Genomic DNA, 27937 nt, shown 5'->3' on the forward strand with positions numbered 1-27937 from the left:
CATTTGTTTGCGGGGGATTTACCTACATGTTGCTGCCTTTTGCAGCCCTCTAGCCCTTTCCTGGGCTGTTTTACAGCCGTTTTAGTGCCGAAAAGTTCGGGTCCCCATTGACTTCAATGGGGTTCGGGTTCAGGACGAAGTTCGGATCGGGTTCGGATCCCGAACCCGAACATTTCCGGGAAGTTCGGCCGAACTTCTCGAACCCGAACATCCAGGTGTTCGCTCAACTCTAATAATAACGTTATCGCCACTTACCATCTGTGTTTATTCCTCAAAGTTGCGTTAAAACCTCAGAGGTCAGACATCCATGCCCACTCCTCGCTTGTGAAGAGCGGAAGCTGACTGGAAAGGCGATGACCATGTTGCAGCTGGTATTCCACTACTGCCCTCTGCTGCTGCTCACAAAGCCTGGCCAACATGTAGAACGTTGAGTTCCAGCGTGTGCTCACGTCGCACACGTCGTTAGCTCGCGATTGTAAGCGCTGCTGCAGCGTTGACAGACCAGCGGAAGCTGACGATGACTTGCGGAAATATGCACACACGCGGTACACCTTCACCAGTAGATCAGGCAAATTGGGGTAGGGTTTGAGAAACCGATGAACCACCAAGTAGAAGACGTGGGCTAGGCATGAGATGTGTGTGAGCTTGCCAAGCTCCAAAGCCGCTATCAAGTTACGGCCCTTATCAGACACAACCATGCCTGGTTCTAGGTTGAGTGGCGAGAGCCACAGCTCAGTCTTGTCTCTTATCCCCTGCCACAGCTCTGCGGCAGTGTGGTGTTTGTCACCTAAGCAGATCAGCTTAAGCACAGCCTGTTGACGCTTCCCCACTGCACCTATAAGACAATGGGGGCTTATCCTAGCGATATGCCCCCATTGTCTATAATGAGATATCCCCTTAAGAGGGATAATTGACTTAAAGTTAGGCTGCTACGTTCACAGGGCTATGGCGCTGCCATGCCTATGCTTTGCATTACAAACCGCAGATCTGCAAAGCACCAACTGTGTGAACACAACATCATGGTGTGGACGTGGATCTATTGACTTCAATGAGTCCGCATTCCACAAGATGTGGCAAAAGACAGGACATGTCCTATCTTTTAAGGGGCATAGGCATAAATCCAAAAGCCCAGTGGCACCACAGCCATGTGAATGTAGTTGACACTTTAAGTCAATTCTAAAACAGGGATACATCAGAAAGCAAGGTAGTGGCAGTGTGCGCCCCAAACTGAGGTGACATGCTATACAGCCACATTACAGCAGTGTCACTCACACAGTGACTATAACCCAGTAGAACCAAGCCCATCCCAGGCCAGCACAATCTGGGGAAACCAGTAGAAACTGGCCACTTTGCACACAGACTAGCAGCAACTTGATCCTGGGCCCCTGGCCCTGCCTGCCTATCAGCCTGTAGCAGGAGTGGCCCGTCCTTCATTGGCACATCAGTCAGGACTCAGGACAGGAGGGCTGCGCTGGAGACCGGTAAGCTGGCTGCTGCTATCTCCCAGTCCCCATTCCTACCCGGCAGCATCCCTCAGTCTTATAACTTGTAGAGGCTGAGCTCTCTGCTCCGGACCTCACGCCTCACCTCACTCACTGCCTGCAGCTTCACCATTCACGTCCAGCCCGGTACACCACACAGCACTGTCTGCCGATGGGATGGCACGCACTTGCACGCACACGCTCTGCCTCCGCCCGCCCTCTCACCCTATTGGTTGATTTGTGAACTTTGTGTTACGGACCCGGTATTGTATGCAAATCATCATCACACACATGTGGACCTAGCGCTGCAGCAGTACTGAAGCCAGCGCTTTCATTGTTTACGTCTGGCAGGGTGGGATTCCATCTCTCCTGGGGGGCCCCGTGGGCCCCCCAGACTTAGGGGCCCGGTCGCAATTGTGACCGCTGAGACCCCTATAGTTACGCCACTGTGTAAGGACATTTGTACGCTGCGCTGGGACGCGGAAGTCGATGTGGTCGCTGATGGTGCTTGCGAAGTTCCAGGTGCAGAGCGGGAGGCATCCGGTCCTGCACCTTCGACATGGATTGGCCAGCACGTAACACAGGGGAAGAGGAGGCAGTGGTGTGACCCGCAGACACAGATTGTGGGCCCAGGCTTTCGGTACACCTATTACAGTGCTTTGATGCCATGTGGCGGATCATGCTGGTGGTGGTGAGGTTGCTAGTGTTCACGCCCCTGCTCATTTTTGCATGGCACAGGTTGCAAATTACTATTCTTTTGTCGTCCGCACTTTACTCAAAAAAGCGCCAGAATGCGGAACACCTACCCCTTGGCAAGGGAGATTTCCGCAAGGGGGTGCTCCGGGGAACAGTTGCGGGCCTGTTCACCTCCCCACTACCTCTTACAGCCTGTTGCGGTGCTGCGGATCCCTCCCCCTCTGTACTGCTATCCTCACTCGGCTTGCCACCTTCCCAGGTTGGGTCAGTGACTTCATCCTCCACCACCTCTTCTTCCACTAACTCACTCTTCTCATCCTCCTGACTTGTTGACCTAACAACAACCTCAGTTATTGACAACTGTGTCTCATCCTCATCATCAACCTCTTGAGACACTATTTGCCGTTGACTTATTGGCAATTGTGTCTCATCATCATCATCCACCTCGTGAAACACTAATTACCGTTCCCCACTGTCATCTTCTTGTGACTGTGGATGCTCAAGAGTTTGGGAATCAGGGCACAAGATCTCATGTCCCTCTTCAAGTGGGCTTGTCGAGAGGACCAAATGAAGGAATGGCGCTGAAAAGAACTCCTCGGAATATCCAAGTGTGGGATTACTTGTTTGGCAAGACTCTCCATGGTGGGAGGAAGGAGGATCAGGTTGAGGATTGTGTTGACCAGACTCTTGGCTACTGAGACTGGACTTGGTGGAATACAGGGTGGTGCTTAACCGACTGGAAGCATTATCTGCTGGAATCCAACCAACCACCTGGTCGCACTGGTCTGACTTCGAGAGCGTTGTCCTGCTCCGCCCTGCAAACTGGGACATGAAGCTAGGTATCGTGGATGATTGTTTTTCTTGCGCTTTGGCAGCAGGCACAGTTTCAATGCACCCAGGGCCACGGCCTCTGTGTGCACCATCAGCATCACGGCCACTTTCCTGTCCCTTACTGCTCGCCTTCTTCATATTAAATGTTATGAAAGTATGTCATAGGTACAGTAGCGTAGGATTTGTAAGTGCAGGGGGCAGAAGGAAAGGAATGCCATATGGTTTTTGGAAGGCAGATTTTGCTGGACTGGGTTTTTGACACCATGTCCCATGTGGCTGAAGCCCCCCTGATGCACCCCTAGAGTAGAAACTCCAAAAAAAGTGACCCCATTTTAGAAACTACGGGATAGGGTGGCAGTTTTGTTGGTACTAGTTTAGGCTACATATGATTTTTGGTTGCTCTATATTACACTTTTTGTGAGGCAAGGTAACAAGAAATAGCTGTTTTAGCACCGTTTTTATTTTTGTTATTTACAACATTCATCTGACAGGTTAGACGCGGCGATACCTAATATGTATACTTTTTTTATTTATGTAAGTTTTACACAATAATATCATTTTTGAAACAAAAAGCCACAGTTTTTTCAGCTTTTGGGCGATTATCTTAGGTAGGGTCTCATTTTTTGCGGGATGAGATGACGGTTTGATTGGCACTATTTTAGGGTGCGTATGACTTTTTGATCGCTTGGTATTACACTTTTTGTGATGTAAGGTGACAAAAAAAAAGGCTTTTTTTACACTTTTTTATTTTTTTATTTATGGTGTTCACCTGAGGGGTTAGGTCATGTAATATTTTTATAGAGCAGGTTATGATGGACGCGGTGATACCTAATATGTATACTTTTTTTTATTTACTTAAGTTTTACACAATAACAGCTTTTTTTTTTTTAAACACACAAAAAATTATGTTTTAGTGTCTCCATATTCTGAGCCATAGTTTTTTTATTTGTCTTAGGTAGGGGCTCATTTTTTGCTGAATGAGGTGTTGGTTAGATTGGTACTATTTTGGTGGGAATACGCCTTTTTGATCGCTTACTGTTGTACTTTTTGTGATGTAAGGGGACAAAAAAATTGTTTATTTAGCACAGTTTTAATTTTTTCATTTTTTACGGTGTTCCTCTGAGGGGTTAGGTCATGTGATATGTTTATCGAGCCGCTCGATACATAATATGTAAACATTTTTTTCCCCCCCTATTTTTTACCAATTTTTCTTTACTTTATTTGGCGAAAAAATGAAATTTTTTTTTTTTTTTTTACTTGAAACTTTTAAATTTTTCTTTATATTAAATGTTATATATGCTTGAAAGTATGTCACACGTACAGAGTAGCATAGGATTTGTAAGTGTATGCGCAAAAAGAATTATAAAGGTATTTGGGATGTAGAAACATCGCACAGGAGATATACCGCAGCTAATAAGAAATTACAGGGAATTTCACAGGTATTTGAGATGTGAAAACGTTACACAGGAGAAATACCGCAGATAATGTCGCTGATGTCAGCAATGGTTAATATAAAATTACAGGGAATGTCACAGGTATTTGGAATGTGGAAACATTACACAGGAGAAAAACAGCAGATAATGTCACTGATGTCAGCAGCGGCTAATATAAAATTACAGGGAATGTCACAGGTATTTTGGATGTGGAAACGTTACACATAGGAGATATACCGCAGATAATGTCGCTGATGTCAGCAGCGGCTAATATAAAATTGTCACAGGTATTTGGGATGTGGAAACGTTACACAGGAGATGCACCCCCAGGTAATGTCACTGTCCATAGCGGACACCATCTACGGAAAAAGTACACTGGATGTCACAGATATTTTTGGGATGCGCACACGTTACACAGGAGATGTAGCGCAGATAATGTCACTGTCTGCAGCGACCTAACTATTGCACGCTATTTAGTGCAGGATGCGCATTAAAATAGATATTGCTGCCTCACATAATAGTCCTTAAAAGGACTTTTGGGTCTGTAAAGTTATAGCAATTTAGGGCAGGTTACGCTAAAAAATATATATTCCTGCTGCCACACACAACAATAGTCCTTAAAAGGACTTTTGGGTCTCTGACAAGTTTTTATAATGAAAAAATGAAAATTTCAATCCCTATACTATCTTTCCCTTCTTCAGCACAGCACTCCCTGACTAACACTGAGCCAAACACATGTCATCGGGTGCTATATAGCACCCGATGACGCGTTCCGGCCAGCCAATCACTGTAATGCCAGTAACCAACATGGCTACGGCATTACAGTGAAGGACAGTACTTACCTGCACGGTTATTGGCTGAATACCGCCATGTGCCAAGCATTGAGATGCTCGAGCCGAACTGGCCAAGCATGCTCGATCAACACTACTCGGCACCATACGAGAGTTTCAGTATTGGTGTGAAGAGACCAATCTCGCCACATTGCATTGGAGAAGCCTGGTTGCTTTAGACAATGGCCCCATGTTAAAACGCTGGATTTTTCCCCTGCAAAGACTATGTAAAAGAATTTGGCCCCATGGCAATTTGACTGTGTTTGTGCATCTGAGCGCTGTTCGGATATATTGAGCGCTCAGATCCAAGCCATCTGGGGATATGTTAAATGTCTATGTTTTATGCAATAGCTGCACAGTTAAATATTCTTATTTCTCTTATTGTCTTTTGCTACCATGTGGCTAATGGAGTTTTGCCTCTGCCCTTAAAGATAAATTGGATTACTTCCCAATTGTCTCCAGGACAGAAGACTTTGTGTAAAACTGTGTATTCTCCTGCCTGTGATAATTACATTAACCCATTGTGTAAGGTAATTGTATCACAGGAAGAGGGGAGGATTTTGTGTGGGAGTGTCTGAGTGTATTGTACGTGGTTACTGGTTGTTTTACAAAACCCTGTGGGTGGTACTAATGTGTAAGAATGTGTATATAAGAACAATAAACACACAGCTCTGGTTGTCCACTGCTTTACCCTCAACACAGAGCTTGGTCTCGTTCTTGGGGGGATTCACTGTATGCTGTTAGAGACTGATTGCTAGGAGTGTAAGCCGCTTGGGTGCGTTTCCTATTCGTCTGCTAGCAGCTATTCGCGAGGTTCAGTTCGGGAGTTTGGAGTGCTATGCTGTATTCCGTTCGGGAGTTTGGAGCATTCCCTTGTATGCCGTTCGGGAGTTTGGTGTTCTGTAAGTAGCTGTGCCTGTAGCTCTGGAAGGGGAAGATCGCCTAAACGGTTTTAACCCCTATTATGCCTGGGGTGCCATAACAATTGGGTTTCAGGATTACTGGTTTATTACCTCAAAGGGAACCTGACACTGGGATTTTGTGTATAGAGCTGAGGTCATAGGTTGCTAGATGGCCGCTAGCCCATCTGCAATACCCAGTCCCCATAGCTCTGTGTGCTTTTATAGTGTAAAAAAAATTATTTGATACATATGCAAATTAACCCAAGATGAGTCCTTTTCCCTGACTCATCTCACGTACAGGACTCATCTCAGGTTAATTTGCATATGTATCAAATCGGGTTTTTTACACAATAAAAAGCACACAGAGCTACGGGGACTGGATATTGTGGATGGGATAGCGGCCATCTAGCAACCCATGACCTCAGCTCTATACAGAAAATCCCAGTGACAGGTTCCCTTTAATGCGAGCACGGCAAATCTCTCCTTTCTCATTAGCAAATTTCTGTTGTACATTTAACACATGGATGGTTTGTTGCATCACCTTTTTGGAGGCCGGTGAAGCGGTAGGCATGGACTTGTGTAAAGCTTCAAGCATTCCAGTATAACAGTTCCTAAGGACATTCATTCCTAGGGTTACTGGAGGGTTGTTATCTTCCCTGACTTGCACAACAATGATACCTTGTTGGGGTAGTGTGGTTCCTCCCACTGTTCTAGTTTTCGGCATACTTTCTCCAGACTTTTGGTTAGGAAGTTGACTTGATCTGTCAGAGCAGCAACTGCATCAGGAACCGGAGCTTGGGCTTCCTGACTAATTATAGGGTGATGTTTTGGAGATGTAGATGGCTTATTCACAGACATTACAGAAAGCCTAGCAAGCTCTGGTTGTGGGTCTTTCCCCAGAATACTGATAGCTAGCTTTTAAAAGTCTAGGAAGGTAGAACTTGGGTGCTGTGCTGCTAACATCTTTAACTGGCTCTTTAAGGTTTCTGTCCTAACACCTTCAATGAATTGTTCTCCAAGTGTTTTATCCTGATCCTCCGCTTCACGGGGGTCTACCTGTATAACAGCTCGCAGGGCTTCCTGTAAGGATAATACAAAGTCTCTGAGTGACACACTAGGCTGCTGTTTCTTGCTGAAGAATCTCATCTTGACCTCAGACACAGTCCTGGGTTCAAAAATAGCGTAGATTCATTCAAATATCTGCTCCACCGTTCTTTTCTCTGAGCTTGGCCAGGATTTCTCTTATCTGAGGACAGCACCTTCCAATTGTGAAATGAGGATTTCCATTTGTTGTTATGCTGACATAGAGTACAATCTGAGTACAGCCCAAATTTTTTTCTTTAAAATATGAGCAGTATATCGTGGGAACCAGGGTGCTCCTAGAAAATAAGGCATTGTTAAGGGCATCATGCTTGGTGTAGCGGTGGCTGGAGATGCACTGGGACTAGCTGCGGCTGTTGCAGGGAACCTGCTAGGATCAGGCTGCTCACCATCTCCTTATTCAGACATGGCAATGACAGTCTTTCAATATAATGCAAGTTAAATGCAGTTTTACACACTTTTTGTGTTGCGTTGCTATGGGCAACCGCCACTATATAGGCATCTAGCCCTTTAAGAGTCGCAGCGACAGCCCGTTATAGGGGAGTATGGTGCTCTATAAGGCAGATTGTGGCCCCAAACAGTCCTTATTAAGGTTAATTCCCCCAACTGTACTCACTCAGACCTTCTGGGCTGACTCTCAGGATCCAGAAAAGCTGGAACTGTATTTTTCCCTTCTCCAAGTTGGCTGCTGCTTTCACTTCCTGTAGGGGTACAGTAAGTTTCTTTGTACTCCTGGGAACTTGCACTCAACACTTTAGTTCCTTCTGCTAAAAGGATGGTTCCTCTGTGGAGGTGGGTTGTTTGTTTCCCACCCCAATGCTGGGTGGAACAACCTTTCCCCTCAGTATGTGAATAACAAATCCAATATGGCTGATTAACCCCTCTTTTGCCATGGTGCTGCAACTGATGCAGATTCACTCCTTTCAGCAGCAAATAAATGCAATAAAGTCACTTGTATGGGGTTTTGCAGATGTTGTGGACCTTCAGCAATGGTCTGAGAGCACATACATATAGTCTATAATATGGAATAGAGGATTTGGATCATGTTTACATAAGGTACAAAGGATTTGGATCCTATTCACACCAGACGCAGAGGATTTTGATCCTGTTCGTGACGCCAATTTATATGCAGCGACCAGGCCACAGGGGCAATAGGTGAGTTATGGTGGGTCAATGAGGGTAGTAGCTGTTTACTCACAGTTCTGAAGAGCTCCCTGGGTCGGCGTGCAGTGAATGAAAGGACAGCACCAGTTCCTTCGGGGCACACTCTGTTGTCCAGGGACTCCCGACAGATGGGGGTTGGGGTGCCCTTGGCGTGTGTGGTTTTTAAGGTGCAAGGGAGGCAGGATCCCTGATGTTCGTGACACCAGCACCCTTGGGTGCAAATAGGTGATAAGTTCGCACAATAAGGAGACCAGTTCTCAGTGCTTTACTGAAGCTGATCCAATGGTCATAAATGTGCGCAAAAGTCATTTACAGCAAAGCAGCTTCTACAATGGCTCAGGTTAGTTCCCAAAAGTTGCATAAGGAGTAGTTTCACTCTATAGCAATCAATCTTTCTCCCTTGTTTCTCCAGGCTGGAGGGATGGACTATCTCTGCTGTACTGTATAGTCATATACTTCTGTATCCTCTCTAGCAATACTATCTCCTGACAGGTGGCCTTTCTGTCTTTGGTTATTGTCGGCAGATGGTAGCTTGTAATCTCTCCACTAAATGCAAAGGAGACTAGAGCCTGATATAGGACAATTACCTTCCTTTGCCAATATTCTCCCTCCCTCTCTGGGTTGCCTGGATCTCATATAATCTTTCCCATCTATAGGCTGGTGCATGGAACTAACTCTGAAGTTTAGATAACTCTCCAAAATGGCTGCTGAGGTGCAGCTGTTTCCTTAGACATCACACTCACCTCTTTCTTCTCCTATCAGAGAGCAGGGCAGAGTCAGCCCTGAAAGGTTTGTTAGAACATCCCCCTCCCTGTGCAACTTTATGGGAACTCAGGCACAAGCACATTTTACATGAAGCACAATCACAATATTAAGCAGTGTGTTTCAGGACACTGCATTGAGTCAACGAAAGAATGTCATCCGTATGCTGTCCTGATCTATGTGTCCATCCCACAAATTACAGAATAAGTCCTATTCTTGTCCGTATTGCAGATAAGAATTGTCATTTCTAGTAATGGGAGTGAGAAAAATGTGGATTGCACATAGAAGGACAGCAATACGGAAATTGTTGTCTGCATGAGGCCTTATGCAGAGGTCACAGTTCACCACTGTTGCCATAAATTTGGAAGGATATCTTTATATGGCATAGGATTAACCGTGCCTTGCACTGAAAATAAGTAACTTAGTCCAAACCCTGAAAAGAGCCCCATAACATCTTCCCTCCACCACCAATTTTTACAGTAAGCACTACACATTGAGGAAGGTAGCTACCTCAAGCGATTTGCCAAACCCAAATTTATGCATCAGACAGCCAGACAGCAAAACCTGATTCATCACTCCAGAAAACTTGTATCCTCTGTTCCAGTGTTTGCTTTAAGTCACTCTAGCCGTCGCTTGACATTGCATAAGGTACAGTTGCTTTACCATGAAAACCTATTTCGTGAAGCACGCAACGCACAGTTCATCTGCTGATGTCACTCCCGGAGCCTGTCTACAGCCCTGTAGTAAGTTATGTGTATGCACCATATGCTTCAGATCTCTGCAATGTGTGGTCTACCCCTTTGTGGCTGGGCTGTTGTGACCCTTTGATGCTTCCATCTTACAAAATTATCTCTCACAGTTGACCAGGACTGATCTAGCAGATCAAGAATCCTATAAAGTGACTTGTGTCAAAGGCGGCCTCCTATGACAGCGCCACGTTTAGTCACTGAGCTCTTCAGTATCAATAGTAAATAGAAGCAGCACTATACGGTCCTGTATCGATGTGTAGCGGGATGCAGCAGCCTCACCATTGGCCCTTGATCCAACGAGCCATAAGATACATATAAAGAAGAAATGGCACCGGCAGCATCTCACATCCTCCAAACTTTATTGCAACCCCCAGACAAGTAAAAGCAGCAACGTTTCGGCTGAATCCCGGCTTGACAAAGGCTGGGATTCAGCCGAAACATTGCTGCTTTTACTTGTCTGGGGGTTGCAATAAAGTTTGGAGGATGTGAGATGCTGCCGGTGCCATTTCTTCTTTATATGAGCTCTTCAGTATGTCTGTCTGTGGAGATTATGTGCCTTTGTGCTTGATTTTTATCTGTTTGCAATGGTGGTGGCAGAAACACCTGAACACGGCAATTAGGAGTAATGTCCACATGCTTTTGGCCACGTAGTTCATGTGTTTCCTTGGTGGTTGGACATTAAGTGTTGGGTATTAGAAAGCATTTTCTTTGAACAAGACTCTTATATCTCTTCCAGGTGATATCATGGGAAAGCCATTAGACAACTTGAATAACCTTGTGTTGCTGCCATTTGGCTGTGGAGAGCAGAACATGATGTTACTTGGCCCTATCATAGCAGTTATAAATTACTATAGTACCACAGGGCAACTGACTGATGAGATTGTGGCTAAAGCAACCGAATTCATGGAGACTGGTGAGTAGACCCTATATGTGTCCCCACCAACATTTATAAAAACAGCACAATATCCAAAATGTACCAATAATAATGTAGATGGCAGGCACTATATATCCCGGGGTTGCATAGATATAACTCAGATACGTGTATATATGTGATTTATTCTCCATAAAAACTGATTAAACAGAGAGAAATTCATATTGAGTAAAATAATGGAAATGAATAATAACATAAAATATCTCTCTAATATATCTATAGATGATAACCATAGGCCCTAGATAATCTTCACATATATATCACAACAATTGATATAGCAGCGATTATTTTTTTTTATAGTTGGAATGCACATTATTGGTCCGGGCCACTATAATAGATATACAGTGGATATAAAAAGTCTACACACCTCTGTTAAAATGTCAAGTTTCTGTGATGTAAAAAATGAGACAAAGATAAATAATTTCAGAACTTTTTCCACCTTTAATGTGACCTATAAACTGTACCACTCAATTGAAAAACAAACTGAAATCTTTTAGGTGGAGGGAAGAAAACAAAAAAAACTTAAATAATGTGGTTGCATAAGTGTGCACACCCTCTTATAACTGGGGATGTAGCTGTGTTCAGAATTAGGCAATCACATTCACAATCCTGTTGAATAGGAGTCAGCATACACCTGCCAGCATTTAAAGTGCCTCTGATTAACCCCAAATAAAGTTCAGCCGCTCTAGTTGGTCTTTCATGAAATGTTCTTAGTCACATCCCACAGCAAAAGCCGTGGTCCATATAGAGCTTACAAAGCATCAGAGGGATCTAATTGTTAGAAGGTATCAGTCAGGAGAAGGGTACAAAAGAATTTCCAAGGCATTAGATATACCATGGAACACAGTGGAGACCGTCATCATCAAGTGGGGAAAATATGGCACGACAGTGACATTACCAAGAACTGGACGTCCCTCCAAAATTGATGAAAAGACGAGAAGAAAACTGGTCTGGGAGGGACCAAGAGGCCTACAGCAACATTAACGGAGCTGCAGGAATATCTGGCAAGTACTGGCTGTGTGGTACATGTGACAACAATCTCCCGTATTCTTCATATGTCTGGGCTATGGGGTAGAGGGGCAAGATGAAAGCCTTTTCTTACAAAGAAAAACATCCAAGTCAGGCTACATTTTGCAAAAACACATCTGAAGTCTCCCAAAAGCATGTGGGAAAAGGTGTTATGGTCTGATGAAACCAAGGTTGAACTTTTTGGTCATAATTCCAAAAGATATGTTTGGCACAAAAACAACACTGCACATCACTAAAAGAACCCCATACCCACAGTGAAGCATCATGCTTTGGTGCTGTTTTTCTTCAGCCGGAACTGGGGCCTTAGTTTAGCTTGAGGGAATTATGAACAGTTCCAAATACAAGTCAATATTGGCACAAAACCTTAAGGCTTCTGCTAGAAAGCTGAACATGAAGAGGAACTTCATCTTTCAGCATGACAACGACCCAAAGCATACATCCAAATCAACCAAGGAATGGCTTCACCAGAAGAAGATTAATGGGGTTCTGCACTTTCATTTAACTGATGATCTATCCTCTGGATAGATCATCAGCTTCTGATCGGCGGGGGTCCGACACCCGGGACCCTCGCCGATCAGCTGTTTGAGAAGGCAGCGGCGCTCCAGTAGTGCCGCGGCCTTCTCACGGTTTACCGCTGGGCCGCTGGCCCACTGAAGTCACGACTAGTATCAACTAGCGTGGGCGCGGCTAAGCTCCATTCAAGTGAACAGAGCTTAGCCGCGTCCACGCTAGTTGATACTAGTCGTGACGTCAGTGGGCCTGCGGTAAACAGTGAGAAGGCCGCGGCGCTGCTGGAGTGCCGCTGCCTTCTCAAACAGCTGATTGACGAGGGTCCCTGGTGTCAGATCCCTGCCGATCAGAAGCTGATGATCTATCCAGAGGATAGATCATCAGTTAAATGAAAGTGCAGAACCCCTTTAAAGTTTTGGAATGGCCCAGCCAGAGCCCAGACCTGAATCCGATTGAAAGTCTGTGGGGTGATCTGAAGAGGGCTGTGCACAGGAGATGCCCTCGCAATCTGACAGATTTGGAGTGTTTTTGCAAAGAAGAGTGGGCAAATCTTGCCAAGTCAAAATGTGCCATGCTGATAGACTCATACCCAAAAAGACTGAGTGCTGCAATAAAATCAAAGGGTGCTTCAACAAAGTATTAGTTTAAGGGTGTGCACACTTCTGCAACCATATTATTTTATTTTTATATTTTTTCTTCCCTCTACCTAAAAGATTTCAGTTTGTTTTCTAATTGAGTGGTACAGTATATAGGTCACATTAAAGGTGGAAAAAGTTCTGAAAGGATCTATCCTTGTCTCATTTTTTCACATCACAAAAACCTCATATTTTAACAGGGGTGTGTAGACTTTTTATATCCACTGTAGGCTCGCTGTATATTTGATAAATGGATATTCAGGTAACTATAAATAGTTAATAGATAATTAGTCATGCTTATCTTCTTAGTAATTATTTATAAATACTATTTAGCTCCGTGGCAGTAGGTCCATAAATTCATAGATTAGTATATATACCATCCATATTATTGTAGTTCACATTGAAAAAATATATTAAAAATTGCATAAAAATTATGTATATAAGTATGCAAAGATGTCTTGTTCAATTGTTATAATGGTTGTACAAATATTCATATATCCCCTAATGTTCGTATATCAATATCACCATGTCAAGCTGATACATTAGGTGTTTAGGGAAAAGAAGGCAAGTCTCTCGTTCAACACTAAATTACCAAGTATAGAGTGATACAATGTAACACGCTGTTACTTTACCACCTGGAGGAGTTAATCAGCAATTAAAATGTATTGTCCCCTGTTTCTATTTCTCCTGCTTTCAGCGCTTGCGTTCCTTGCTGCAACTGCTGGCTGTACTATGCTCACTTCTCCCAGCGTCCCACGTGGCGTCCCAGGTAACATAGTAACATGGTACGTGAGGCCGAAAAAAGACATCTGTCCATCCAGTTCGGCCTGTTATCCTGCAAGTTGATCCAGAGGAAGGCAAAAAAAAAAAACTGTGAGGTAGAAGCCAATTTTCCCCACTTTAGGGGAATAAAAAATTCCTTCCAGACTCCAATCAGACAATCAGATTAACTCCCTGGATCAACGACCCCTCTCTAGTAGCTATAGCCTGTAATATTATTACACTCCAGAAATACATCCAGGCCCCTCTTGAATTCTTTTATTGTACTCACCATCACCACCTCCTCAGGCCGAGAGTTCCATAGTCTCACTGCTCTTACCGTAAAGAATCCTCTTCTTTCCTCCAGACGCAGAGGATGTCCCCTCGTCACAGTCACCGTCCTGGGGATAAATAGATGATGGGATAGATCTCTGTACTGACCCCTGATATATTTATACATAGTAATTAGATCTCCCCTCAGTCGTCTTTTTTCTAAAGTGAATAACCCTAATTTTAATAATCTTTCAGGGTACTGTAGTTGCCCCATTCCAGTTATTACTTTAGTTGCCCTCCTCTGGACCCTCTCCAGCTCTGCTATGTCTGCCTTGTTCACAGGAGCCCAGGTGGTTGGGGAGTTGTTGTTGTTTTCAGCTTAAAAGATTAGCGGTATACCTGCAGAGTCAATAGATATAGGACTTCTCTGTGTGTGCTGATAATGAAGGTAGCAGTAAATGATCCAAACTTATATTCTTATCCAAATTGCATGTTAAAGACAGATTTATACACCCGATTGGTGTATAAATCTGGCTTTAACATGCGATTTGGATAAGAAGACCAAAGACCAACTCCCCAACCACCTGGGACGCCGGTAGAAGTGAGCATAGTACAGCCAGCGGTTCCAGCTTGGAACTCAAGCACTGAATGCAGCAGAAATACAAACAGGGGACAATACATTTAAATCGCTGATTAACTCCTCCAAGCGGTAAAGTAACAGCATGTTACATTGTATCACTCTATACTTGGCAATAAAGTGTTGAACGAGAGACTTGCCTTCTTTTGCCTAACACCTAATATATCAGCTTGACATGGTGATATTGATATACGAACAATATCTGAATATTTATACAACCATTATAACAATTGAACAAGATGTCTTTGCATACTTTTCAATGCATACTACAATAATATGGATGGTATATACCAGCCATCCTCAAACTGCGGCCCTCCAGCTGTTGCAAAACTACAACTCCCAGCATGCCCGAACAGCCTACAGGTATCAGCCTACAGCAGGGCATTGTGGGAGTTGTAGTTTTACAACAGCTGGAGGGCCGCAGTTTGAGGATGCCTGGTATATACTAATCTATGAATTTATGGACCTACTGCCACGGAGCTAAATAGTTTTTTTAAAATAATTACTAAGAAGATAAGCATGACTAATTATCTATTAACTATTTATACTATTTAACAAATAAACAGCACAACTATATCTATTATAGTGGTCCGGACCAATAATGTGCCTTTCAACCATAGGCTAGTTTCACACTTGCGGCAGGACGGATCCGACATGCTGTTCACCATGTCGGATCCGTCCTGCGGCTATTTCGCCGTGCCCGCGGACCGCCGCTCCGTCCCCATTGACTATAATGGGGACGGGGGCGGAGCTCCGGCGCAGCACGGCGGTGCACGGAGAAAGCCGCCGGACTAAAAAGCCTGACATGCAGTAATTTTAGTCCGGCGGCCTTTCTCCGTGCACCGCCGTGCTGCGCCGGAGCTCCGCCCCCGTCCCCATTATAGTCAATGGGGACGGAGCGGCGGTCCGCGGGCACGGCGAAATAGCCGCAGGACGGATCCGACATGGTGAACAGCCTGTCGGATCCGTCCTGCCGCAAGTGTGAAAGTACCCATAGAAATTGCTGCTATATCAATTGTTGTTATACACTGCCTGTCCAAAAAAAAAAAAGATTCTCAATGGGGTTAAGGTCTGGACTCTGTGTTGGCCAATCCATGTGTGAAAATGATGTCCCATGCTCCCTGAACCACTCTTTCACAATTTGAGCCTGATGAATCCGGGCATTGTCATCTTGGAATATGCCCGTGCCATCAGGGAAAAACAAATCCATTGATGGAATAACCTGGTCATTCAGTATGTTCAGGTAGTCGGAGGACCTCATTCTTGGAGAACATACTGAACCTAGACCTGACCAACTGCAGCAACCCCAGATCATAGCGCTGCCCCCACTGGCTTGTACAGTAGGCACTAGGCATGATGGGTGCATCACTTCATCTGCCTCTCTTCTTGATGCGGCCATCACTCTGGAACAGGGTAAATCTGGACTCATCAGACCACATGACCTTCTTCCATTGCTCCAGAGTCCAATCTTTATGCTCCCTAGTAAATTGAAGCCTTTTTTTCTGGCTTGCCTCACTGATTAGTGGTTTTCTTATGGCTACACAGCTGTTCAGTCCCAATCCCTTGAGTACCCTTCGCATTGTGCGTGTGGAAATGCTCTTACTTTCACTATTAAACATAGCCCTGTGTTCTACTGTTGTTTTTCTTTGATTTGATTTCACCAAACGTTTAAGTGATCGCCGATCACGATCATTCAGGATTTTTTTCCCGCCACATTTCTCCCTCGAATACGATGGGTCTCCACTATCCTTCCAGTTTTTAATAATGCGTTGGACAGTTCTTAACCCAATTTTAGTAGTTTCTGCAACCTCCTTAGATATTTTCTCTGCTTGACCCTTCTCAAACAGACTAACATCTTTTCCACGACCACGAGATGTGTCTTTCGACATGGTTGTTTAAGAAATGAGAAGCAACTCATTGCACCAGTTGGGGTTAAATAACTTGTTGCCCGCTGAAAGATAATCGCCCATGCAGTAATTATCCAATAGGAGGCTCATAACTATTTGCTTAGTTAAATCCAGGTAGCGACTTTTTTTTGGACAGGCAGTGTATATAAGTGAAGATTAGCTAGGGCCTATGGTTTTCATCTATAGATATATTAGAGAGATATTTTATGTTATTATTCATTTCCATTATTTTACTCAATATAAATTAACCCCTGTTTTAATCAGTTTTTATGGAGAATTAATCACGTATGTGTATGTATACACCTATCTGAGTGATATATCTATGCAACCCTGGGATATATAGTGCCTGTCATCTACATTATTATTGGTACTTTTTGAATATATACGGCGGAGGGTGGGCCGCAGGCAGAGCACCCATATTGGGTGAGCCACTACTATAGTTTTTTTACAATATCCAAAATGGTTGATAATTGTTTGTCCAAAAACTCTACCTTCAGTCTACATCATGTAGACAAATGATCAGCAACCCCAATAGTTCCTAGAGAATGGGTATGAGCCTGAGGGAATCTTTTTTTTAAGTTTTGAAGATCAATTTATAGTTGTATTTTTGAAAATTAAATCATGTATTTTTTAGTTATCAGTAATATGGTTCAATATATATTCTCGCTCCCATCAAAAAGTACAATAGTGTGCATTGTAAATAATTATTTCATAAATATAGTGAATGTAGGGTCAGACTGGAAGTACCAGAAGATCCTCCATGGACCTCTATCGGTCTAGAAGAGGGCAACCCTATCTGAGGTTGACATTGGAGGAAATTACTTGATACTCTGGTCTATTCTTTATGGGTTTATTACAAAAATAACCTATTCGATTTTATTGATGATACGTCCTGTGTGCACAATGGTATTCGCAATAGTTGTGATGCCATTAAAAGAGTTGTCCTGTGTAGACATCATCTTTTCAAAAATAAGCCAATATGTCTTCTCAAACCACTGATGATCAGGCCGTGGCCAGCTTCATATTTTTCCCTGCATTGTGTAATCATTCCATGTCGCATTCCATGTCGCATTCCATGTCAACCCTTCAAATTGTTGTCTGTCCGTGTGCTGCATTGCTGCATCAGGTCTGCCATGTTTTTTCTTATAGCACATAGAGGTGGCATCTTCATGTGCTTCAGCAGAAAACATGGACAAGGGTTGCCCTGATGGGATACTCCTTTAAAAGTGAACAAGTGTATGTTTTGTATTAATCAACTAATTTCTTCTGGAGGACCCAGTCCATGACAATCCATGAGTTGATATGTTCTTTCTTTTCTAGGATTACAGAACCAACTTAATTACAAGCATACAGATGGATCCTACAGCGCCTTTGGGAACAGTGATCCATCTGGAAGTACATGGTGAGTTGAATATTAACATAGCTAGAGTACTATGGTATTTTGGTAGGGTTATAACAGTTCTCCAATGTTCCTCATTGATTTGCATGTTTCTAACCTCAGGCTGACAGCATTTGTAGCACGTATATTTTTTATGGGTCTGAAATACATCTATATAGAATACCGACACATCACAGAAGCTCTGGACTGGCTGAAGGGGCAGCAGCAAAGCAATGGCTGCTTCAAAAGTGTAGGTCAAATATTTCACAAGGAGCTTCAGGTAAGAGTAGTTCATCATTACACTTGGACCATAGAATTTGGTTACTTAGTTCTGATTTCAGCTGTTTTACCTTTGTCTTCAGGGAGGAGTGGACAACGAGATCACTCTCACTGCATATGTTACTTTAACATTACTAGAAATAGGAGATCCACAATACGTAAGTGTCTGAGGTGTCTCATACAATATATTACAAATATTGGACTGCTTTAGACAGTTCGCTGACATTAAACGGATGACAGGTTGTCCCGCTGATTGGAACACCAACAATCAATTGTGGTCTGCTGAGGGACTCAAAAGCAAGCGTTTAATTCCCCTATAGTGCCACTAGATAGAAAAGAAGCTTTACTTAGTTCCAGTGGAGATCAATAGGCTATCTATGAAATGCATGGATATCCCGGGTGGAGCTGCAATCCAGTCTTGACTTTTTTCTGGACTTTTTCTTTAAAAGGGGTTGTTCAGGATTAGAAAAACAAGGCTGCTGTTTTGGAAAAAAAGAAAACAGACTGTGAGAGCTTGCAAACAGACAGATGTTTAACCCTTGTTACTCAGAAAAGGCTGAACATTTTTAATAACGACCAATTGAAAAAATGATTTTAGCCCAAAATGAGTAAAATGCAGTCATTTATTCCATTAGTTTAATCTATTCCATTCTCATTCAACATGTTACAATATCTTTACTGTATCTTACATAAACCTCAACAGGATGAGACAATCGAGAAAGCAAAGCAATGTCTGGAGAAATGCACTGATGCACAAAGCTCAACCTACACGAAGGCACAATGTGCATACACTTACACTCTGATGGGTGACACAGAGAAGAGGACACAACTTTTGGAGCAGCTGGATCAAGTGGCCATAAAGAAAGGTATTTACACAGAGATCATAAAGGAATTAACGATCACCTATCAGCAGGATGAACCCTATTAAACTAAACATATTGCCTGGTAAGGTAATTCTGCTGATTAAAACTATACCTGCCTTCTGAAAAATGTCTGTGGTGTTGCCAAGAAAATAATAATATCTCTATTCTTTATACAAATGTTGGCTTCAGTGAACAGAGGGGTAGGGCCTACTACTACTACCAGATAGTATGTCTTGTTTAATAGGGTTGATCCTGCTGACAGGTGCTCTTTAAGAAAGCATTGCTGCATAACAATTGAATTATAATACAATAGAAAACCTGCTGTACAGATCAAGCAGAAATTTGCCATTTAAAGCTTTGTGCAGCACTGTTTGCATATTTTAATATCTTTTGTGTATGGTGTAGCTCTGCTACATGTGTATGCATTTGATGAAGTATTATATTTACTAGGTTAAAGCTGTGGCATTTTTTGTTTAATGTGATCCAAGAGATGGTAACAAGACTATACAATTTTATAATTTTTGTTTTAGATGCTATGACACACTGGTCCCAAAATTCTGAGATCCCTTCAGATGACCCATTATGGTCAAAGCCAAACTCTGGAAATGTGGAGACCACAGCATACGTTGTGTTGGCCACGGTGTCAGGAACCAACCCAACCAAAACGGATCTCGGGGCGGCAGTGCCTGCCATCCGCTGGTTAAATTCACAGCAAAATAGCAATGGAGGATTCACCACCACTCAGGTTCTTTCTTAATAAATACCTGATATTTTATTATTTGAAAGCTTTTCTGCATAAGACCTAATTCAGACCAATGTAAAAACGTCTATGAGCTATCTGGGTGTGCAGCAGACTGCTCCCGGACAATACACAGAACCTTTAAACTCAATGGCTCAATTCACGTCTATTTTTCCAACAAGACCATTGGTCCGTGTTGAGAAATTGCGGCATGCACTCTTCTGTCTCTTTTGCATCCTAAACTCGCCTATTCAAGTCTATGGGTGAAAAAAAAATACAACAACAAAATAGCAAACAGACATCATAGGGAAATCCACATGAAAACTGTCATCATTAGGATGATTTTTAACACAGCCACCTGAATCAAACCTTATGCTATCTATCACCATGATACTGGATATTTCTTCATAGAAGTCGTCCAAAAAGAAGGCTACATATTAAAGAGTAGTATTATATAACTCCTTCAGTACCCTGCCATTTTTCACCTTCAGGACCAGGCCATTTTTTGCATATCTGACATGTGTCATTTTATGTGGTGATAACTTTAAAACGCTTTTACTTATCCAAGCCATTTTTTCATGACATATTGTACTTCATGACAGTGGTAAATTTGAATCAAAATATTTCATTTTAATTTAAAAAATTTTTTACCAAATTTACCCAATATTTGGAAAAATTCGCAATTTTCTAAATTTTAATTTCTCTGCTTTTAAAAGAGATAGTGATACCTTCTAAAATAGTTATTACTCTACATTTCCTATATGTATGCTTCATGTTTGGATCATTTTGTAAATGACATTTTATTTTTTTGGGACGTTAGAAGGCTGGGAGGTCTTTCACACGAGCGGATGCAGTTCGTGGAACCTGCTGCTTGAAAGACAGCCGAGCTGCGCTCTGTACAGCAGAGACTCAGAGCATTAACATGATTGATAATGCTCCGTGCCTCTCTATGATCTTTTTACTATGAAATCACAGTGAGAAAAATTTGTCACTGTGATTTACATAGTAACATAGTAACAAACATAGTACATAAGGCCGAAAAAAGACATTTGTCTATCCAGTTCGGTCTGTCATCCTGCAAGTTGATCCAGAGGAAGGCAAAAAAAGTCTGGGAGGTAGAAGCCAATTTTCCCCACTTTAGGGGAATAAAAAATTCCTTCCCGACTCCAATCAGGCAATCAGAATAACTCCCTGGATCAACAACCCATCTCTAGTAGCTATAGCCTGTAATATTATTACACTCCAGAAATACATCCAGGCCCCTCTTGAATTCCTTTATTGTACTCACTATCACCACCTCCTCAGGCAGAGAGTTCCATAGTCTCACTGCTCTTACCGTAAAGAATCCTCTTCTATGTTTGTGTACAAACCTTCTTTCCTCCAGACGCAGAGGATGTCCCCTCATCACAGTCACAGTCCTGGGGATAAATAGATGATGGGATAGATCTCTGTACTGACCCCTGATATATTTATACATAGTAATTAGATCTCCCCTCAGTCGTCTTTTTTCTAAAGTGAATAACCCTAATTTTGATAATCTTTCAGGGTACTGTAGTTGCCCCATTCCAGTTATTACTTTAGTTGCCCTCCTCTGGACCCTCTCCAGCTCTGCTATGTCTGCCTTGTTTAGAGGAGCCCAGAACTGTACACAGTACTCCATGTGTGGTCTGACTAGTGATTTGTAAAGTGGTAGGACGATGTTCTTATCACGGGCATTTATGTCCCTTTTGATGCAACCCATTATCTTATTGGCCTTGGCAGCAGATGCCCGACACTGGTTTTTGCAGCTTAGTTTGTTGTTTATTAAAATTCCTAAATCCTTTTCCATTTCAGTGTTACCGAGTGTTTTACCATTTAGTATGTACGGGTGACTTGCATTATTCCTTCCCATGTGCAAAACTTTACATTTGTCAGTGTTAAACCTCATCTGCCACTTATCTGCCCAAGCCTCCAATCTATCCAGATCCCTCTGTAGTAGTATACTGTCCTCTTCAGTGTTAATTACTTTGCACCGTTTAGTGTCATCTGCAAAAATTGATACTTTACTGTGCAAGCCTTCTACAAGATCATTAATAAATATATTGAAGAGAATAGGGCCCAATACTGACCCCTGAGGTACTCCACTAGTGACAGTGACCCAATATGAGTGTGTACCGTTAATAACCACCCTCTGTTTTCTATCATTGAGCCAGTTACTTACCCACTTACAGACGTTTTCTCCCAGTCCGAGCATTGTCATTTTATATACTAACATTTTATGTGGTACAGTGTCAAATGCTTAGGAGAAGTACATATATACGACATTCATTGATTCGCCACTGTCAAGTCTAGAACTTACCTCCTCATAGAAACTGATTAAATTAGTTTGGCATGACTGATCCCTCATGAAGCCATGCTGATATTGCGTTATTTGCTTATTTCCGTTAAGATGCTATCAATCAGATAGCATCTCTTAGAAAACCTTTAGTTTACCCACAACAAATGTTAACCTTACCGGCCTATAGTTTCCAGGCTCTGTTTTTGGACCCTTTTTGAATATTGGCACCACATTTGCCATGCGCCAATCCTGTGGGACATTCCCTGTCAGTATAAGTCCGCAAATATCAGAAATAAGGGTCTGGCTATGACATTACTTAATTCCCTTAGGATACAGGGGTGTATGCCATCCGGTCCTGACGATTTGTCTATTTTAATCTTTTTAAGTCGCTGATGTACTTCTTCTTTGGTCAGTCAGGGCACTTTTAAAGGGGAATTTATTTTTATATTCTGCATGTCATCTGATCGTTTATTTTCCTCAGTGAATACATTGGAGAGAAAAAATATTTAACAGCTTTGCTTTCTCCTCGTCGCTCTCTGCAACTCCCCCCTCATTACTCTTTAAAGGGCCGACACCTTCAAATTTATACTTTTTAACATTTATATAATTGAAGAACATTTTAGGGTTAGTTTTACTCTCTATGGCAATTAATCTCTCGGTCTCTAGTTTGGCTGCTTTTATTTGTTTTTTACATGTTCTATTTTTTTCCTTATAGTTTTTCAGTGCTTATCTTCTGTTTTAGTGATTCATATGCTTTGTTTTTGTCATTTATTGCTTTCTTACAGTTCTATTTATCCACATTGGTTTCTTTTTGTTCCTTAACCTTTTATTCCCATACAGTATGTACCTTTCACAATGAGATTTTAGGATGCTTTAAAAGATACGTCACGCTCTCCGCCCTCCCCGCGGCTCGGCTATCCCGCTATCCTGATTCTCCTGGCGTCTCTGCGGTGGTTCTCAGCCCTATCCTCTCTATGGTCGCGGGGCATGTGCTGCTGCCCTGATTGCTAAATGTGTGTGGAGTTTGTCTTCAGCTTCTGCCGATCCTCCCTCCTCCTCTCTGTACCGCTGTGACTAACCCTGCTGTGTTTGTCTCGATTGACGGGCCGCTGGACGGGTTGCTGGACTTCACCTGGGAGTTCTGTTGACCTCCCCCCTATACCTGACCTCATCCTCGTGTCTCCAGTTTCTCCCGATCCGCTTCCCCTCCTTCCCGCTACCGTTGTGACTAACCTCGCTGTGATTGTGACTAACCTCGCTGCGACTGACGGGCTGCCGGACGGATTTCGCCTGGGGGCTTTGCATGATCCCCTCGTCATATCTGACCTCCTCCTCGTGCCTCCAGATTTTGTTGACCCTTTTCCCCTCCTCCTTTGCACTGCTGGGACTAACCTTACTAACCTTACTGTGATCGCTTTGGCTGACGGGCTGTTGGAGATTGCGATCTCTCCTTTCTGGTTGCCGGTGTGTTTCCTGGCTCTCCAGCCCTGGTCGGCGACGGCGTTTTCCATGTGGACGGTCGGGGAAAGTTGAAACCGGTGAGACTGTTCCTTTTTTTTTTTTTACCTCTTTTGTCTCCCCTATGTCCTCTCCCTTTGATGCTAGTCATTAATCAAAACTGCTTCACCATCCTAAAACATATTCAAGGGCTTATTGTTACCCATCCTCACTGTTGAGGGAAAAAAAGAGAGGTGGCTATAAAGGCAAAATAAAAATAAAAATTTGATACAAATATAAAAGGAATAAACTACAAAGTATAAAGTGAAAAAAGAGAAAAAAGGGGAGAAAGCAGAAAGAAAAGAAAAAAAGGGGGGGGAGAGGAACATAAAATAAAGGGGAAGGGGGGGGGGAAGAGGGAAAAAGAGAAAAAAGAAGAAAAAAGCGAAGAAAAGAAGACTAAGAAAGAAGAAAGGGGAGGAAGGGGGAAAAAAAGGAGAGAAAAAGGGGAAAAGAAAAGAGGAAAGCAGAAAACAAAGGAGGAAAAAAGAGAGGAAAAATAAAAATAAAAAGATAAAAGGATATACAGGAACAGGGCATGGCTCCAAAAGCTAGTAGGCGCTCGGTCGACCTCTCCGGTCAGAAACCGGGGTCAAAAACTTTTGAAACAACAAAAATAGACCAGTTCCTGAGGTCTCCGAGGGTTAATACGAGGGGCGGACAAAAGGAACTTGTCGCTAAAAAAAATGACGACTCTGAGGTGACAGAGAGAACCACAAAAAGCCTCCAGACACCCTGAAGAGGAAGACGGTATAATGGGGGAAGTTATCCCTAATGACAACTCCTCTCCGCTAGAAGAAATATTGCTAGCGGTCAAACAAAATGGGGATTTAATACAGGCTGTTACAACCCAACTTGGGTTTATCCAAGTTGATGTGGGACTAATAAAAGATGATTTGTCAAAAATGCAAGACAGAGTTAACAATCTTGAGAGCTCCGTTGCCCTGATACAGAATGAATCCCAAAAAATAAACTCTGAAGTCTCCACACTTAAATTAGAGTGTAACCTTCTGAAGAAAAAGGTTGTGGACTTTGAGGATAGATCACGAAGATATAACGTAAGAATAATAGGGATCCCAGAGGGTGCTGAAGAGAAGAATTCAACCCAATTCATACAGAAGCTAATCTTTGAGAATTTTGGGAAGGACTCGTTCTCCCCACTGTTTATGATAGAAAGAGCGCATCGGGTCCCAGGGGGTAAGTTACTGGCCATAGGGGATAAAGATATGCTTTTGAGAAGGGCGAGGGAATGCTCACCGGTTGTATATAATGGTAACAGATTGGCCTTTTTTCCAGATTTCTCAAAAGACATACAAGAAAAGAGACGCACATTTATGACGGTTAAAAAGAGGCTAAGAGAAAGGGATATTAAATACTCTCTTATGTTCCCAGCAAAATTGCGGATTATTTTCAATGACAAAATCCTATTTTTTGACACCTCGGATGAAGCCGTGGACTGGCTTGAACGAAACGATCTATGATTTAATAGTTTTAGGATTTGGTGGGAACAATAATTGTTATAAGGGGCTTATACCCCCAATTCTCCTTTTCTCCGCTTCCTAATAGGGATGGCCGAGTGGGGGGAGTGTGGGAGGGATGGTCATAGGAGAGAAATCTACTACAATATGTGGTGGATTACCTGTACGGGGGGGGGGGGTTGGGCTGTGGTGCGTCTAAATTTTTTATTTTTTTTATATATATTTGTTTTTCCCCTCTTGTCCCACCTAACCGCTGTTGATAATGTCGACTAGAATTATTGCCTGGAATATACGCGGTTTGGGGGACAGAGGAAAAAGACAAGCGGTTTTTGATTTGACTCAGGTCCACTTACCAGCAATAGTATGCTTGTTAGAAACCCATCTCACTGAAGAGACCTCAAGGGTGGTCGGCAGGGGATGGGCTGCGCATACGTATCATTCTACTTTCTCCAGTTACTCCAGAGGTGTTACTGTCTTGATACATAGACTGATTGATTGATTTCGTTTGTGAGGCATCCTCTGTCGACCATCAGGGGAGATTTATCTTCCTATATTGTAGGTTAAGGGGGAAGATATGTATTTTGGCTTTTGTCTACATTCCACCGCCATTTTCCTTTTCGGTTCTTAATTCTTTGGTATTATTTATGGATAAATGGCCAGAGTGTCCAACATTGATTATTGGTGATTTCAACTGTGTCATTGATCCTCTACGTGATAGGGTCTCTACGAGTGTCAGGGGAGATAGTCCGGTTCAGGGGTCTCCCCTGGCACGGTTTTGCTTGGAGGCTGGTTTTGAAGATGTCTGGGGATATTTAGGACAGGGGAAAAGGGCTTTTTCATGTTTTAGTAAAGCAGGTAAATCTATGTCTAGAATAGATCTTGCACTGATAAGTAGTAAATATGTGAAACTGGTAAAGCGAATGAAATACGAAACGAGGTCAATATCGGACCATTCACCGTTACTACTCGAACTCTGCTTAACCCAGGAAAGACACACACAAAAACCCCCTTTTAGACTAAACCCTTACTGGTTATCAGTTATAAAGACACATGAAATAATCCAGAATGAAATTGGCCGATTTTGGGATAATAACTATGGCTCAGCAAAAATTCAAGTGGTATGGGACACCTTTAAGGCGTATATGAGGAGATTGATGGTCAGTAATATCGCGAACCTCAGAAAGGAGTACGGAAAAAACTGAAAAACCTAGAAGAACTTGCATCACTGGCGACAGAATCCTTCTATATGAATAAGACGGAGGAGAATAGGGAAAGTATGCAAAGAGCCACACAAGTATATTCTAACTTCTTATTGGACAAGGCCCAACAGAGCCTTTTTTTTAAAGGGCAAAAATACTTTACGGAGTCAGGGCGACCTGGTAAACTTTTGTCCAGAGTGATCTCAAGCCAACAATCTAAAAAATATATAGATAATGTTCGACTGATTGATGGTAGGATGGTTACTGGACAGGGTCCGGTAGAGAAGGCCTTTGTGGACTACTTCCTGGATTTGTATAAAGCTGAATCTAAGATCACAGATGATAAGATGGATTCTTATCTTGATGGGATCGCTTTCCCAACTATTACTGAGGCGCAAAAGAAAGCACTTGAACTAGAGGTCTCAATTCAGGAACTTGAGGGAGCTATTAAATTATGCTCAGCCAACTCCACCCCTGGTTCAGATGGACTCCCATATGAATTCTATAGTAAATATGGGGACTGTATTCTCCCCAGACTGCTGGAAGTCTTTTCTGAATCAATGGAGGATGGGAAGTTGCCAGATTCAATGATGGAAGCCGTAATAACATTAATTCCAAAAAAAGGCAAGGATCCTGTAGATCTAGAATCTTATAGACCAATCTCACTGCTTAATGCAGATGTAAAGCTTCTTGCGAGGGTTCTGGCTACAAGGCTTTCAAGGGTCATTTCCTCTATTGTCCATCCGGATCAGAATGGCTTTATTCAAAACAAGGGCACCCATCATAATCTGCATCGGCTCTTTTCCAATATACAGGCCCCTGGGGGGACCGCTCGCTCCATCCTGTCATTGGATGCCTCTAAGGCCTTCGACAGGGTGGAGTGGCGCTTCCTCTGGAAGGTTCTGGCAAGGATGGGCTTTGTGGAAAAATGTATAGGTATTCTCAAACTATTGTATAGATCTCCAAGGGCAAAATTAAGTCTCAATGGAATCCTGAGTAGTAGTATTGATCTAAATAGAGGCACGCGGCAGGGCTGCCCACTATCCCCATTGTTATTTGATATTTATATTGAACCCCTTGCGATGGCCATTAGGCAGGACGATCAGGTCAAAGGATTTGGTACGCTAGGAGTGCAAGACCGTATCTCCTTATATGCGGATGATGTTCTTTTTTTTTTATAGACCATACGGAAATAACTCTTCCTAGAATTATTCAAATGGTTAAAGCTTTTGGTGAGGTGTCCAGTCTTCTTATAAAATGGTCTAAGACCAGTTTGATGCCAATAGACCCCCTGCCACAGAAAGAGGTTCTTGTGACACAGTTGGACACCGTTGACACTTTTCAATACTTGGGTTTGATTATATCACCTCGGGTTGAAAATTTTGTACAACTTAATTTGATCCCCATAATGGCAAGGATTAGAGCTAAAATAGGGATCTGGCTGAGACTTCCCCTATCCAGAGCTGACCGAGTTTCACTGGTTAAAATGGTGATACTACCACAACTTCTTTATGTGCTTAGGAATACACCTATTTGGATACAAGATAAGTACTTTAA

The 27937-nt window shown here is 42.8% G+C and overlaps 1 protein-coding gene across 1 annotated transcript in view; it reads left to right on the forward strand.

Moving 5' to 3' along the window:
• The window catches only part of LOC122942214 (alpha-2-macroglobulin-like protein 1), a 103104-nt gene that overhangs the window by 46488 nt on the left and 28679 nt on the right, over positions 1-27937 (forward strand). The window contains exons 14-19 of the mRNA XM_044299714.1: positions 10686-10862; positions 17951-18032; positions 18132-18288; positions 18371-18445; positions 18991-19153; positions 19681-19895. Of these exons, the coding sequence (XP_044155649.1) occupies positions 10686-10862; positions 17951-18032; positions 18132-18288; positions 18371-18445; positions 18991-19153; positions 19681-19895 (869 nt within the window). The remainder of the gene's footprint in view (positions 1-10685; positions 10863-17950; positions 18033-18131; positions 18289-18370; positions 18446-18990; positions 19154-19680; positions 19896-27937) is intronic.

Source organism: Bufo gargarizans, chromosome 6 (assembly GCF_014858855.1).
Source record: "Bufo gargarizans isolate SCDJY-AF-19 chromosome 6, ASM1485885v1, whole genome shotgun sequence".
In the NCBI taxonomy this organism is placed as follows: Eukaryota; Metazoa; Chordata; class Amphibia; order Anura; family Bufonidae; genus Bufo; species Bufo gargarizans.